At 41.0% G+C, this 16426-nt stretch overlaps 1 protein-coding gene across 1 annotated transcript in view; it reads right to left on the minus strand.

Annotated features, from left to right (window-relative positions):
- Positions 1-646: 646 nt before the first annotated feature.
- skia (v-ski avian sarcoma viral oncogene homolog a) overlaps positions 647-16426 on the minus strand; it is a 91525-nt gene continuing 75745 nt past the window's right edge. Inside the window, exons 2-7 of the mRNA XM_059333242.1 lie at positions 14376-14492; positions 12760-12875; positions 11403-11725; positions 10108-10436; positions 6845-7075; positions 647-4457 (exon numbers count right to left, since the gene is read on the minus strand). Coding sequence (XP_059189225.1) covers positions 4272-4457; positions 6845-7075; positions 10108-10436; positions 11403-11725; positions 12760-12875; positions 14376-14492 — 1302 coding nt within the window. The 3' untranslated portion in view covers positions 647-4271. The remainder of the gene's footprint in view (positions 4458-6844; positions 7076-10107; positions 10437-11402; positions 11726-12759; positions 12876-14375; positions 14493-16426) is intronic.

Consider the following 16426-nt stretch of genomic DNA (forward strand, 5'->3'; position numbering starts at 1 on the left):
ACCACAGCTATTCTCAACCTTGGGGTCGGGACCCCAATTGGGGTTGCGAGATGATTTCTGGGGGTCGCCAAATCATTTTGGAAGTCAGCTCTGTCTCCACTGTGTTAAAGTGTTCATGTGTTAATGTGTTTTTGTCTTTTTGGTCATTTAATGTCTTTTTTGGTCATTTCGGGGGGTTTTTGGTCATTTTGTGTCTTTTTTTGGTCATTTTGTGTTTTTTTTTTGGTCATTTTGTGTCTTTTTTTGGTCATTTTGTGGTCAATTTGTTTCTCTTTTGGTCATTTTGTTTCCTTTTTTGGTCATTTTGTGTCTTTTTTTTGTTATTTTGTTCCTTTTTTGGGTCATTTTGTATCTTTTTTGGTCATTTTGTGTCTTTTTTTGGTCATTTTGTGTCTCTTTTGCTCATTTCGTGTCTTTTTTGATCATTTTGTGTCTTTTCTGGGTAATTTTGTTTCTTTTTTTAGTCATTGTGTGTCTTTTTGTGGTCATTTTGTTTCTTTTTTGGGTGATCTGAATTGTGCGTGTGAGATTGTGTTCAGTGAGCGGGGGTCGCGGACAACATGCATGTTAAATTTGGGGCCGCGACTCAAAAAGGTTGAGAACTTCTGGTTTACCAAACAGGCAGCAAAAATAAGAAACTGGGTCATTCAATCTGGACAAACAACTTTATTTCTGGTAATGCATCTATACACTGTACATTCAGTCACTGTAGTATATAAGCATAGCTATTTTCAAACATAATCTCATAAAGTCCTTTACTTTACAATATAGTCCGTGTCGTTAGAGAAGAGGGAGGGTCTTGTTGGAGGAGGGATGAAGAAAAAGGCGTGAAAAGATGAGGGAAACAAGCAAGATAGATGAATAAGCCAAGCTTTTTTCATACTGTATATGTGGCATTAATGAATGGGAAAGCTTACATTTACCTCTTACATAAAAATATGTCTAGAATTGTAAGGTTTATATAGTATTAGCAGCAGCACAGGGCTAAAAAGATACATGAGGATGAGGGGAAACAATCTGCAAGGTGGCGTAGTTGTGTGTGTGTGTGTGTGTGTGTGTGTGTGTGTGTGTGTGTGTGTGTGTGTGTGTGTGTGTGTGTGTGTGTGTGTGTGACCCATGCGGCAGGTCTGCTATCTGATACTGAACATACTGTTAAAAATATATATGAACTGGTGAAAAAAGTCATTCAATATAAAGACTCTACAGTAAAAAAAAATAAAAGAAATGGATTAAAATGTTTATGTAGGGAATATTCTCTTACGAACTGCTGTTTTTCAAACATCTCAGTTAAAACACAAATTCAAAAAAAAACAAAAACAAGACAGCTATTGTAAGAAAAGATTTCTTTTTGAAAAAGGAAACACCATGTACATATATTATACAATATTGTAAATGAAAAAAATATTTACATTTGTAAATTCTTATTCAAATCTTCACACTGGCTAGTATTTGTCGATTAATATGGACTGTTATTGCTGCTTTACTGTCCATGATTTACCAAAATGAATCTCCTTTAGAAAACCAGACGCTGTTAAACTGCTTTTTTCTTTTTGCGTGGGAGAGTAAAGAGCCAATGTCGTTATTGTCTCCCTTCTTTTGTAGAAAACCATGAGTAAAGTAAACTACACATAGGCTATCAACTCTTTTGAGTGTAAAAACAACTACAAAATGTACCAATTTAAGGTCTGCCAAAGTTGCAGACGCAGTGTCATTCTCTGAGCAACATCAACAATGTTAGATAAGAAAAGGGCTTTTAACATAATGCCCTCCTTAATATCCTCAACAAACTGGGAATAAACAGTCTTTATATACAACCCAAAGAAACAATTCACCGAAGCAAGTGGCTTTTCAAGATCTTCTATAAAAATCATTTGAACATGCATATCATTGATTTCGAATGAAGAAAAAAAGCACTCATTCAGAAAAAAAAAAAAAAGCATCTAGCATTTGTTCAGTTGTTCTCTAGACTGAAAAAAACAAAACTCTGTAAACTGGTTGGTTTTAAGAATACTGATAAAAAGAGCTGCTGAGCAAGGGGAGGGGCTTTTAATTTGAAACCTGCAAACAGGAAGTTGATGAGAGGCCCAGCCCCAACAGCTTCATCATCAGTTTTCCTACTCTGGAAACCTTTCGCCCACGTTCAGGCACTTGAGGTTGTCCAGCATTGCATTGCATTTTTTTTTGTTCTTTTGTTGTTTTTTTGTTGTCTTTTGTTTTTTTTTGCAAGTGTGAAGTTTTTTTTTCTTAAGAACAATATACTGTGTGTTGTTTTTTAATCACCTTTTCCTCTGCTAAATAAGACAAATTGCTTTATATTGCATAACACAATAAAACTTTTACATGTACAGTATCAATGCCCAATAACTGACTATATGTATGGCAAACTCAAATTTCATGCATAAAGAAAATATGAGTTTTCATTTGAAAAACGTGAACATAATAGACAAGCAATAAAATATCTCCACTTTTAAAACAACATCAACAACCAAAGGAAAAAATAGCATTAACACAATGTACATTCTGATTGCATTGTACCCACTGTGTGACGGCGTCTGCCCTTTGTATAAATCAGACTTTATGCTTCCAACGTGTGACTATTTGTCCAGGCTCCAATCACAGTTCACCTTACTGACGCATGCTGTTCATACATCTTGTCAAATTTGTTGTAACCGGGTGCTCGAGCGACGTGTGTCAATTATATTACAAAAACGGGAGAGTGCTTTGCCAAAAAACGTTCCAACAATCCCAGACTGCATCAGCAAGCAACAGGTAGAGCCTCTTTTCTTTCTGTTTATTTACAAAACGTTTCCTTAAGAAAACAGAACAACAGTATTTATTCGAGATGCATATAATCAACAAAATGCTTACTGGATTTATATGGTAGCAGTCATGTATACGATGATGTATTCAAAGTAAGATTGAAGACAATAGTGGGAATACAATGCATTATAACAGTATTTTGTTATGACAAAGTGCGATTCATTATTGTAAAGTAAAAAAACAAAACAACAAAAAACAACATATATTTATATTTACATACCTTAATTTAATTAAAATGAACATTTTGTGGTTCTTGCTAAGGGTGCCCCATACAGCCCACGATGATGATGTCAAAGATGATGGTTCTGATATCAACTGGAGTAAAAACATGCCGGCTCTCATCTCAAGTGTTACAAAGCCACACTCACATGTGGACAAGTTTATCTTTAAAAGATACAGACGTCAGGGTTTTGACCCAGATGCTTAAAATAACATATGGCAACCAGTGTGTGACTTAGTGGGAGCAACACTGAGACTGTTGGATTTTGTTATTGATCATCCAAAACAAGTGCTCACTAAAAAAGGTGCCTTTAACACAGCATGTTTTTATTTCCAATTCCCAATTCAGGGTTCGATCTAAAAAGACCCGAATGCAAGCCCACCCACTGCTCGGAGAAATTAGAAAGAAATTATTGTATAAAAACAACAATGGGAGGAAAAGACGGGTCGCTTTGAACGTTGAACTCATTCCTCTTCCCCTCAGCGGACTGCGATGGCTTCCTGAAAACCGACAAAACCACGGTGGCACTGTGGAAAGTTCATTTGCTTGTTTTGTTCATTTTCTGATTTATTTGTATCTTTTTATATTTTCAAACTTCAATAGAACAGAGAAACAAGGAAAGTGTCTTTTTTTTCTTTACATTTTGCTATGTAGTCTCTTCAATAGCTTCAAATGTCTTCAAAAACCTCGATCATCATGGCCCGGGATGGTGCTCGAGACTTTTTCGGGGATCTGTGGGTGTAGCGTGAGCCGCGCGGCTACAACACCTGCCAACAGCTGTATCGCTCTTATATAATATGATCATCTCTCAGCATTCATTATCACACACGTCTGTCCAACAGTCTCCATTTCTTGTCCGAAAAATACAGATACAACCGCAGCTTGTGCTTTACATCTGCATTTCTTTCATTTGTGTGATCCGGGTTGTGTTGGTGAGTTTGGAAGGTGCGAGTCAGTGCTTGATTTAGAAACACCTGTTTCCTTGTTACAGCATTGTACTTTGCCATTTCCAGTCATTCTCCAAGGAAACCACTCACTGGACTTTTCAAGGACGCAGATCCTCGTTTCATCTCTCTGTTTCTGGTCGGCTGGGAGAGTCTTCATTTCTGTGTTGTGGTGGTAGCATGACGGACAGTGGTGTGATGTTGTTTCTGGTCTGATGTGGGCAGAAGGTGTCGGGGGTGATGGCGGTGAGGGGGGGAATGGTCGGGCGGTGAGGTTGGCTGCTGGGTTAGTTGTCAGCTGGCGTCTCCTTGGGCGTCCCCTCCTTGTCGCTGCTTTTGGGCCAGAGTTGATGCTGAAGCTCCTTCACCACTCTCTCCAGGTGCTCCCTGGCCTCCCGCTCCTGCAGCAGGTCGGCTCGGAGCTGCTCGCGGTCGGCCTCGGCGTGCTGCAGCTTCATCTGGAGGTCCTCGATCTGGAGAACACATGGCAGGAATATGACTACAGGATAGTTTGGAGAGTAATGATCCAAGTACTGACACTGCAGCGAAAAACAGCTGTTTACACAGAACGCTCCAGTCCTATTGTTTCTATTTTACTGCACTGCAAAAAAATGGGTTTCTAAAAACAAGATAAAAACACTAAATCTAGAAGAATCAAACACGACAATGAAACTGAAGAACCAAATGCAAAGAAGATCATCATAGAAGAGGAAAAAACAAAAATAATCTCTCTGCCAATCACAGCCTCAAAAGACTACACTACAAAAAAGGTGTGTCTAAAACAAAAAAAAACACTAAATCTGAAGAAATGATCTTGCTGCATGGACAGATAATTTCACTTGACAAGATTTCTTAAATTATTATTATTCAATCTAGAAATAAGCATGTTGAAAAAAACAATTTTTTTGCAGTGTGTGTGAGGGATGAAGGTGGATACATTCTAATATCTCTGTAAAGTGACATTTTCTGCTTTCGCTCCATAGAAACGGGTTCCAGGAATTCCAAATGGCAACAATGAAGCCCTGTCTCTGTTTGTGATCTATTTATTTTCATGTCAAGAATTTGAATCAAATTATGTGATCTGTTGTTTTAGTCCAAAAAAAAAAAAAAAAACCCAGCGAGCTTGGAAGCAAACGTTTAGCTGCTGTGGAGGACATCAACAATCATAATATTTCCAGTCAATTTCTCTTGCTGCACTGCCAGATTGGCTTCCTAATCTGATTTGTGTCAATAAAAGTTCTCTCAGAGAGTTGTCATGTATGTAGCAGTCCTTAAATAAAGTTTCCAGATTTTATCTTTTATTCCAGTCTCTTGTATCTGTCTGTTTAAGCCCAGGCTGCAGCAACATAAACATGTCTTAACTGAATTTAAACGAACATTTCTTGTACATTCAGCCTGCTAGGATTTCAGAGATCTTATAAACATCTTGTCTTAATGACGGCCTTGCAGAGACGACTGCAGCCTCTGCAGGGAGCTACACAGACGCAGCTTGAGAGCATAACCTTCCTCTTGTTTTGTCTAATCTGCATTTCCCATGGTGCCTGAGGGAAGTCCATGTCTCTTCCTGTTTCCTTTCAGAGGGAGACTTATCCTACGTCTGTGCACTTGGGGCTGCACCCATTTATTTTTGACTGGGGAAGAGGAAATGAGTTTTTTTTTCTTGCCTTCTCCTCTGCTGACCTTGACAGTGCTTGAAATGGTGAAACTTTGTAACATTGCAATTCCTCCGTGAATGTTGACATAACGGTCTAGACTTTCAAGCATCATCTTTCTTTGCACACATTGGACTGTTAGTGTCTGTCCACACCAAGGTTAGAATAGTTTTGGATTTTTCATTAGTTTTAGTTTTAATTTCGTTGTGAATTTTAGTTTTCGAATTCAGTTAGTTTTAATTTGTTTTTTAGAGGGAGTTTGCTAGTTTATTTATGTTTTTATTTTTTGAAAATGCTTCGTTTTAGTTTAGTTTTTATTAGTTTTAGTTTTTTGTAATGGGCTATGTGTTTGGTGAGAGATTCAAAGAGGTCATAATAAATGTTGCCTTTATTTCCTTTGGTTTATCCATCTCAGCCCCAATAAGGTTATTAACTCTTACAGTTCCTGGTGTTTTGAATCGTGGTTGGAGTGTAACATCCCAGTCCCAGTAACATATTCACCATGTGTTCCTGCAGGTTCACTAACCAGCAGCTATTTAGTTGGAGCTAAATAAATACATTTCATATCAACCAAAAAGGATTAACAGTGTTTCCTCTATATGTATTCTGCAGCTGCTGCTGGATTTTTTAAGTGCCGCCGCCGCAAAAATGTGATTTGTAATATTATGGTTGAATTGAAGACTTTCACTTGCACACAGTGAAAGACCAACATCCAAAGTTTACAGTGTTGCACCGGCGACACTTTTACCATAATAACTAAACGGTTTACGGTTTCTATCGGGAAAATTCCAATGTTTTCTGAAAGCTGTTAAGTTGCTCTTTAAAGCCAATATGGTTCATTACAGTAATTTCACTCACGCTTCCCCCGGAAGCCCACAAAGCAGGAATACACACACTCAGCGGTGGAGGAATAGAAACACTGGATTATGTATAAAAAAAGAGACGAAAAGTAAGGACATTTCCACTATAATTTTAGTTAGCTTAGTTAGTTTTGTAACTACAGAATACAGCTTCAGTTGTTTATTATTTTGGTAGTTTTCATTAACTATAATAACATTGGTCTACACACATGAACGTATTTGGCTTCATTTCAACCCATGTTTCATGTTTCTCAAGTATATCATCAAGAGATTTTATCTTAACAGTTGTGTTATTTAATGGACAGATTCAAACAAACAAAAGCGACCTCAACGTGCGAGCTAACTGACCTGTGCTGAGTATTTTGCACGCAGACGACCGGCCTCGCAGCCTTTATCACAGACTCGGAGCTGCCGGGCCTGCTCCAGCTCCCGCTTCAGACGGATCCTCGACTCATTGGCTTCCTTCATCTTCTTCTCGCTTTCGGCTCGCAGACGCTCAATTTCCTTCCGAAGGTTTCTCTTTGCCTCGGTCGCCTCCCGCAGCTTCTCCTTTTTGGCCACTCGCAAGAACTCCAACTCCTGCGGAGAAGAGATTGTAGAAGTTAGGATCATAGAGAGGGACATTCATTCTGGGGTTTAGACAATACTTATGCAATTAATGGGATGGATTTTTAAAGTTTTTTTTGTTTGTTTTTTCCGTTCTTTGAATTAGGGATGGAACTCACGATTCGATACGATTTCAGATACATGATTAACGATACCATTTTCTCCTGATCTTTATTTTTTAGAGACATTTTCCTGCTAACAGACATAATTGACGAGGAGGCTCCTTCATTTTAATACAAAGTTAATGGAGAGCGATGATTTGTTCTCCTACTGTGGGGGCGGGGCTGAAATGTGCTCAGTCTCTAGAACTGAAGTCTCAAAAGTAGCCTGCCCTCTGCTGTTGAAATAGAGTATTGCTATTCACTTGTCATCTCAGCTGATTTAAATCTTCACACATTTGTATCAATTTTTAACTCAGTGTGTTTACATGAACAGTTTAATGGAGCTATGCTTAAAAATCGATATTGGCGTCAGATAGGACTTCTGTCCTTGTTCCAGTTTACATGCAACTGAGAAAATTGAATAACTGACGGGAACTTGTCCTTGTGTCCTGGCGATACGCGTCGTTTCAGCGGGATAATATGGCGCCCTTTCAACTGCCCTCAGTTCGACACTTTGTGCCCTCGATACTGACCGGTGACCGGCTAATGTGACCAGCTAAAGCGACCGGCTAATGAACGGCTAATGCGACCAGCTAATACGGCTGGCTAATGTGCGACCGGCTACTGAATGGCTAATGCGACCAGCTAATACGACTGGCTAATGTGCGACCGGCTAATGAACGGCTAATGCGACCGGCTAATACGACTGGCTAATGTGCGACCGGCTAATGTGTGACTGGCTAATGAACGGCTAATGCGACCGGCTAATGAACGGCTAATGTGCGACCGGCTAATACGACTGGCTAATGTGCGACTGGCTAATGTGCGACCGGCTAATGAACGGCTAATGCGACCGGCTAATATGACCGGCTAATGTGCGACCGGCTAATGAACGGCTAATGCGACCGGCTAATACGACTGGCTAATGTGCGACCGGCTAATGAACGGCTAATGCGACCGGCTAATGTGCGACCGGCTAATGAAAGGCTAATGCGACCGGCTAATGAACGGCTAATGCGACTGGCTAATGTGCGACCGGCTAATGCGACAGGCTTTCTTGGATATTATTGTTCCGGGGTCATACTCCAGCGTCGGGTGAGGGGGTGGAGCATGCACATATGCGTTGTCTTGTCTTGTCTTGTCTTAATCGGAGTTGGAGAACTCTGACATCAGTCGGACTAACACGTTTACATGCACTTCAGTTGTCCTTTCATAGTCGGATTAAGGCAATAATTTGTTTAATTTCAAGTGTCATGTAAACATACTGATTGTCTTGTGGTGCGTCCCTACTTTGAATGAATCATTGAGGAATTTCAGTGAACTGTTGTGAATGCCATTGGATACATATAGTGTATCTGTCACATGGCTGTGTGACTTTGTTTCGGAGCTGTTGACGCTCCAGAGCAGTGTCTGGTTACAGTAGGCTGCAGTGTCCATGTCAGTGTTTACATTGAGCCAAGTTGGGGGTTAGGGCAAAGTGTGGGCTGACAGAAGTTAAGTTTCCTTCCTCTGAATAACTGGAAGTGTGTGTGTGTGTCTCTCTCTCTCTGTGTGTGTGTGTGTGTGTGTGTGTGTGTGTTGTGATAACATGTCCATAGCTTTCTCATGAGAATTTGGCAGTTAGGACAAACATGTTATCAAGCTTTGTTGATCCTGACAAAAAGAGTGAAAACAAACAATCCCCATCACGCCCTTCACCCTACAGGCTTTATATGATCTCTGTCAGCACCACCAGGGTTAGTTCAAGCTGACAGCATGGGATGTTTTAAACTAAAAAACACTTTTTATTTAGCTGGTAGGTTAGTAGGATTTGTGTCACCTCTCCACAGCTCCTCGTAACACTGATGGAAAGTGAAAGTGGAATGCAGTCAGGCTGGAATTGCTTTTCTTTGCTCAGGATGCAGTTTGTGCTGCTCACCCACACAGACTCCTTCGTCGGCATTTTCTTGTTCTCAGTCCAAGACCAAAAATAAAAATGGAAGTCTGGCCTTTCCCTTTGCACCAACATCCGCTCTCATTGTTATCACTTGCCAACTTATGCTGAGCTTTGCTGACAGTGATAATGACTTCTAATCCACTTCTGCATTTTGATGCTTAAGCTCAAGTATTTTCCACAGTGAGCCAACTTTGAAAACTTTCTGTCTGGTCTGATTTCAAGAACATAGGGAGAAGCTTAAGGGTTGTATGAGTTACCATGGGCCACTAGGAAATCCCTTTCTCTCAGCCAACAGTGATACACATCATGGATTATTCTCTCAAATTAAATCATATACTATTATATGGCATATCAGTGTGAGAATGGACACTTGTGAGAATCAGTGCTTCAGTACAAAGTCCATGCCTAAATACTGAAAACATGACGGTATTCATTTTTCTGCAGTACAGCAGGTACAACAGGGAACCAGGGATACCTGGTATCCCTCCACGCCGAAGCACACAGAACTTTTCTGCACACACCTGCAGGTACAAGTCAGCTGGATTACACACACTGTGGCGAGGAGAGAGAATGGGCTAAGTTTTTCTTTAATGCCGACAGAACACCACGGTTGAATTTCAGGCTGCATGCACGTTTTTTCAGCCTGACAAAGTTGAAACGGAGCAGCTAACATTGGTAGTGACAGCAACAAGTTAGCACTGTGCCAAGTCATCACTGGACTCTTTTTTTCTGCTTCTCACTTACAGAAAAAAAGGGAAGGAGAGAAAGCGAGAGCCAAATGAAAGTAAAGGATGTGTGTAAGGGTTAGCTTTGTGGCTGTCTGGCTTTGGAGTTGAATGGGGCAGCAAGCTAGACTAAATATATCTAAGACCTATCTGTTTAAATGTAACTCATATCAATGGGGGAGAGATAACGACCAAGCACATTTTACACGTTGTACTATTCTAACTATGATATGAATGTCCTACCTGCTGGAGGCTGCGTTTGGCCTGCAAGGCTGATCCCAACTTCTCCTCCTGCTTCACCCTCATCTTCACAATCTCATGCAGAAACTTCTCCTTTGACTCTTTGGAGTCCAGTCCGCTATCCAGCGCCTGCCTCAGGCTCTCCAGCTCCGACTCCAGTCCCAGCTCCGAAGGGGTCACCGGGGCTGCGACGGGTGCAGCCGGGGGGGCGGGGCACTCGGCTGACGTGATGGTGCAGATGGGGCCTTGGGCACCTGGCGAGCTCAAGTCCTTGGCTGAGCTACTGGACGAGGTGAAAGACGGTGACGACAGGGAGGACAGGGACGAAGTGACTGTTGGGAGAGACCGGAGACAGGGAGAGGGTGAGGTTTTTGGAAAAGGTGAAGTATTACATACATTGATGTCTTTCCAGTTGATGAAACCAGGGCTGGACTCCCATAATAAACAATCTTCAGATATCTAACTGCTGGTAGCTGCTGCTCTGAGTGGCTGAATCCATGATGATGCAGTGAGAGGCTGCACCTCTAAATAGGTCTTTGTTTTGTGCTGTGTTATTCAATGACATGCAGTTCGAATTGAATGAATAGAATAGTTAATTACATTTTAAGGGAAATTAATTGTTCAGATTTATTGACTAATGGATGAAAAAATAACTTAACCCTTAATAGGGCACTCATTGAAATACTTGCAAATTCGAAATTTCAACCCTAGAGAATATTGGAGGATATTGCATACGGCCAGAATGTGGACTGTGGAATGTGTAAAAAACTTACGGACCCGGGGGGATTAAAGTGGCAAATCTACGAGAAAAAAATGCGCAGAATTATGAGATTTAAAGTGGTGAATCTGGGAGAAAAAAGGTTGCTTTTTTCCCCAAATCTGCAACTTTTTTTATTGTAGATTTGCCACTTTAATCTAGGGTTTGTATTTTTATTTTTATTCATATTTGCCCCAAATATGCCGTCAAGTTCTCCTGATACAAGTCATTGAAGAATAACTCTGTTTGTACGATTGTTTCTTGCTGATTTTTTTTCTAATTTTTTCATTTTTACATTGGAGGTCAAGGTCAATAAAGTTAATATTATTATATTATTATCATACTGATTGGTCAGATGTCACTGTCGCTGTCTGTGACGTAGCCTGATCTTTGCTGATTAGCTGGAAGAAATCCATGTGGTTCTACGACCTCACAGAGAGACATGGGGACCCCATTGATATCCACTGAAGTTACCAAATATAGTTCTTCGCCCGATAAAGGGTTAATCAATAGAAAAATAGTCTTAAGTGTCTTTGCTTACAATCGTCACGGCTCTCCACTTCGATCTCCACCTCTGAGTCCTTGTCCTCCTGAGGCGGGGGTGGCGGTGGTGGTGGCGGCGGCTTGCTGCTAGCTGAGGACGGAGGGCAGGGGGCCTCTGGCCCCGGGGCCAGGAGTTCCTCTGTGGCTCTTCTCTTGCGAGGCCTGGAGTTGGCGTTGGCACCCTCACCTGGGGGCTCACCCCCACTGGGATGGGAGGTGCTGGGCACCGACGGGGACATGGGACCCACCTTCCCCAGGGGCAGTGGTGCGAGGGCCACATTGGGAGCCACAGCTTTCTCCAGGCTCTTGTAGTTATAGAAGCTAAGAGGAAACCAGACAGTTTAACTACATGTGTCATGATGTCTATGTACCATAAATATATTAACACTAGGGCGGGGACTTTAACACGTTAATTAAGATTAATTAATTACACAAAAATTAACGCGTTAAAATTGATGCATTTTAATCGCACTTATTTTTGCACCGCAGAACGTTTCTCACTGGATGACTTTCAGGCGGACCGATTATACTGGAGCACCAACTAGCGTTGATGAGTTCAGACAACAACAAACCACAGTGAACATGAAGGAAGAAGCTGATGAGACGCTTTGGTTGGCCCCGTGGATGATGGGACATTTAGTTACTAAAAACCAACGGATGGAAGCGTCCATAAGAGCATGGTTGTGTGCAAAAAAAAAAAATCAACAACATTTGTGTTGCTTAAGCTTATGTATTCAGTCATTATTCAATGGTATACTAAAAATCCATGTGAAAAAAATTACTTCTCACTGTTCTCAGGTCAAATATTTATATGCGATTAAAATTCGATTAATTTCGATTAATTCATTACAAAGCCTCTAATTAATTAGATTAATTTTTTTAATCGAATCCCGGCCCTAATTAACACGTTACTATATTAACAAGAGCTGAATTCTGCATGCAAGTAAACACAAGCAGAACCATATTGTCTAGTCTGAACTGCCAACCAGGGTAGAGACACGTTCAAATAGAGGCCTGCAGCATTTATTTCCTCCCACTATGAGAAACTGGGCTAGATCATGTGTGATATGCTGCAGCCTGCAGTGGCAGCGCCATGCCAAGTGGGTGCCCACAGTATGAGTGTGTGAGTCAAACGTGTGAATAGTTGAGTGTGGGAGGCTGTGGTATAGCCAGACTTGACCCCTCTGACACTAGCCCACCCAGACAAGTGAGAGAGCATGCTGGGGGCTCATCAGATCCACTCTGACCAAAATGGCTGTCATCTCTAGCAGGAAAAGCTCCGGATATTTCATTGTTTGTCATTTATTTCTGTGGAAGTGAGTTAAGGGCTGTTTGGTGAGTGGTGCGGGGCCCACCTGTCTCTCAGCAGGGCCAGGGGGTGACTGGACGGCTCTTTATCACCAGCAGAGATGTGGGGGGACCACGGTCTGAAAGCTGAGGGCCTCTGCCGAGGCTGGATGCAATTAAGCCCCTGAAAAAAAGAGATTGAAAAAACGATTACTCACAAATAATGAATGAATTGCACGTTGTTATGACACAGGCTTTTGTTCCAATTTTTGTGATGCTCGATCACCTTGTTCTGATATCGTGTGCACGTTTTGAATCCTAACTCTGATATGAAACCTCACTTTGATTAACGTTTTTCTACATAATCCGTTCTCATTTACCAAAAGAGTTCTAAATTATGAACTTTTAAATGTTGTCTATACACTAGGGTTGTCAAAAGTATCGATACTCAAAAAAGTATTCTGTTCATTTTTACATGTTGCATTTTTATTGTTAATAAAAATATTTCTGTTAAATTTTGGGGTCTTTGTTTTTATCCTGGTGGTATCGAAAATGGTATCGAGTATCGAATATTTTCCTGAGTATCTGTATCGAGTTGAAAATGTTAGTATCCTGACAACCCTAATATAGACAAGCAGTTCATGTCGTTCTGATATTGGAACGCATTGTGATTTACATCAGGGGACATCTCATCAAATAATAAGTAAATATTATTAATCCAATGAAAGATTCAGTGGTAACTTGCAGCAGCAGACAGTTCTGATAGTTTGCTCTCAGGACACATTTAGGGAAACAGAGTTCATGAAGTATACTGAAAAAACTTTTATGATAAATGATGACTTCATCTACTTTTCCACAACCTGCCTGATCCGTCACCTGCCCTGCAAATAATTTGGTTGTTACCAAGATATAAAAAACAACTGTTCAACAAGCTTATTTCTAGAATTATCTGTCCATGCAGCAAGATAATTTTCCCTCAGATTTACTGTTTTTATCTTGTTTTTAGACAGTTTGCAGTGTGTTCTTTTGAGGCTGTGATTGGCGGAGAGATTATTTTAGTTTTTTCCTCTTCTATGATGATTTTCTTTGCATTTGGTTCTTCAGTTTCATTGTCGTGTTTGATTCTGGATGTTCGAGATCATCTCTTAGCATCTCAGCAGATGTTCTCACCTCATCAGATTTATTTTGAGAGCTAAACACATCATGAACTCTTTAGACAGTAGAATATTTCACGACTGTATTTGTCATTATGAAATTGATTTGTCTTCTAACATCATACTTATACAACACATATTGTTTATTGGCTGATTCAGCCTGATCTGTGACCGGAGAGGAGGCAGTATGAAGATTTATTGCTGAAGACATTCTAAGTATACCTCCATTCTAACCATGTCTCCATGGTAGATGTTTTAGGGAATATTGATCGGCACAGGGGACATCCATCATTACATTGTGGCTATATTGTGTTTCACTGCTCTCTCAAACTTCGCTCCTTCTCAGTAAGTGAATCTGCGGGGCTCGTGGCAGCTACAGTTACCCCCTCTGTTAGCACGGCTTGCCAAATCTAAATTTAACCGCTACCCTCATCCGAAAACTTTTTTGTATAATATTACATGACATCTTATCTAATGCACCATGCATCATTGTCATCATGGGCATCACGGACAAGCTTAGCAATACCAACCTTATTGGAAGAGGCCAGGGACTGGAGCCAGTCATGCTGCTTCTCTTTGTCAGCCAGCAGGGACTGTGGTGGGACGTCTTCATGTTTGGGCTTTTTCATCGGGATGGGATCGGACACCTGGAAGAAAAGAGAGACATACGGTTACAGTTATAAAAAGACCTGGCTGTATTTCACTCTGGAAAAATAATAAAAAAAAAATTTCATATAAGACATTATGTACTCGTATAAACTCATGATTCTGAAAAATGAAAAACAGAAAAACAAATATGTGTGCTACTACAAATAGGGTTGAATGCATGCGCGCAGATGGCACTAGGGAAGTGACAAACATCGTTGGTAAAACAGAGGAATAATGTTCTGTTAGTTAGACTATTTACATTGCAGCGCACATAGAGAGTCCAGCAGCTAATGGTGCGTTCAAGGTCTACGCGAGTGTCAGAATATTCAACGTTGTTCCGAGCTCCAAGTTCCGACTTTCAGTGTAAATCAAACACACCATAAAGTGTTACGCAAACACATGTATCTTTCAAAATAAGAGCACATGGATGTGTTAGCAGAGTCCACCACAGAATTTACAAGAAGACTGTCAAAATATGATGCCTTAAATAAAACAGAACAATAATAACAACAATAATTCATTAAAAAATGAAATGATTAAGATGGAATAGTGGCATTAGAATGTGTGAGAGGCACCAAATTTAGGCTTTTAGGGCAAAAATGTTCTCCAGGGGAGCATGCTCCCGGACACCCAGACTGTTTCGGTCCCCCCATCATAGTCTCAGAAAAAACTGTGGGAGCCACTGGTCCTAAAGGCTTGACAGACTGGACAGACAGCAGTATGTTCATGGTGATGAAAGGAGGAGAGATGTTTTTGGGTCCTTCATTGAGTCAACTTCAAGTCAGTATGTTGTTGTTGTATGTTTCATGTTAATATGTTGGTTGTTGTTTACACTACAGTTCATTTAAAAATGTTTAAATAAAAACATTTTTGGGGAAATTATTTGCTGACAGTTTCGTCCCCCCCCAGTTCAAAAATCCCATCTGCGCTCCTGGTTGAATGTGCAAATACATCAGTCAGTGAACTGAAGATGCACCGGTATCAGCTCAATAACTCTGTGTGTGTGTGTGTGTGTGGATGCCTGATACAGGAGTGCCAGCAGAGGTGTCTGAAAGCTGGAAGTGTGAGTGTGTTTAAATGTAGGTGTGGTGTTTACTCTGTCACACACACTCACATACACACACACACACACACACACACACACACACACACACACACACACACACAATCCAATACAGGTAGGTGTGTTTGCTCATGGGCAGCCAAGAGAGGAGGCTATAGGTGACTGGGGCAATGTGTGTCTGTGTGTGCGTATCTGTCTATCACACACAGACACACACATACAGACAAACAAGTAGTGGTTTGTTTCTCTCTCCCCCCCGTTAGGCTGGCTTTGTGGCTATGACCTCAGCCTCTCCAAGCTGTGGCTGTCACTAGCTGCCACACACACACACACACACACACACACACACACACAGACAGAGCAATTGCAATGCATAATTGATTGAACATTGTGTGTGCAGCAGGAAATGAATCATCCAACTTCAAGTCCCACTAACTTTATATGGGGTGTATGTGGGCATGTAATGACGGTGAAATCACTTTCTTTTTTTCTCTTCTATCTCCTCCCGTGTGGTGTCAACAGGTGGTCATTTGTAACGGGGTTAGATACTCTCTCCCTCTCTCTGTGTGTCTCTCGGCCATGTTGGCAGAGTGTCCTGCTATGCCACATGTGTGTAATCAGAGCTGCTCTCACAGGAAAGTAGTGTGGCTAGACGAACAAATACTGCTGAGGTCTGCCGATGTGACAGCTGTCCTCAGTCCACCATGATGTACATCTCCATGACTTTCAATGACTTTCCATAACAACATCAGAGTACTTCCATGACTGACATGGTTCTTTTCTGTCTGGAAGTTTAACAATGTAAGAGAAAACTGTTTCTTAACACTTCAGGAATGCACTTTTGGTCCCTTGAAGAGGTCCTCTAAATGT

Source organism: Centropristis striata, chromosome 5 (assembly GCF_030273125.1).
Source record: "Centropristis striata isolate RG_2023a ecotype Rhode Island chromosome 5, C.striata_1.0, whole genome shotgun sequence".
Taxonomy (NCBI): Eukaryota; Metazoa; Chordata; class Actinopteri; order Perciformes; family Serranidae; genus Centropristis; species Centropristis striata.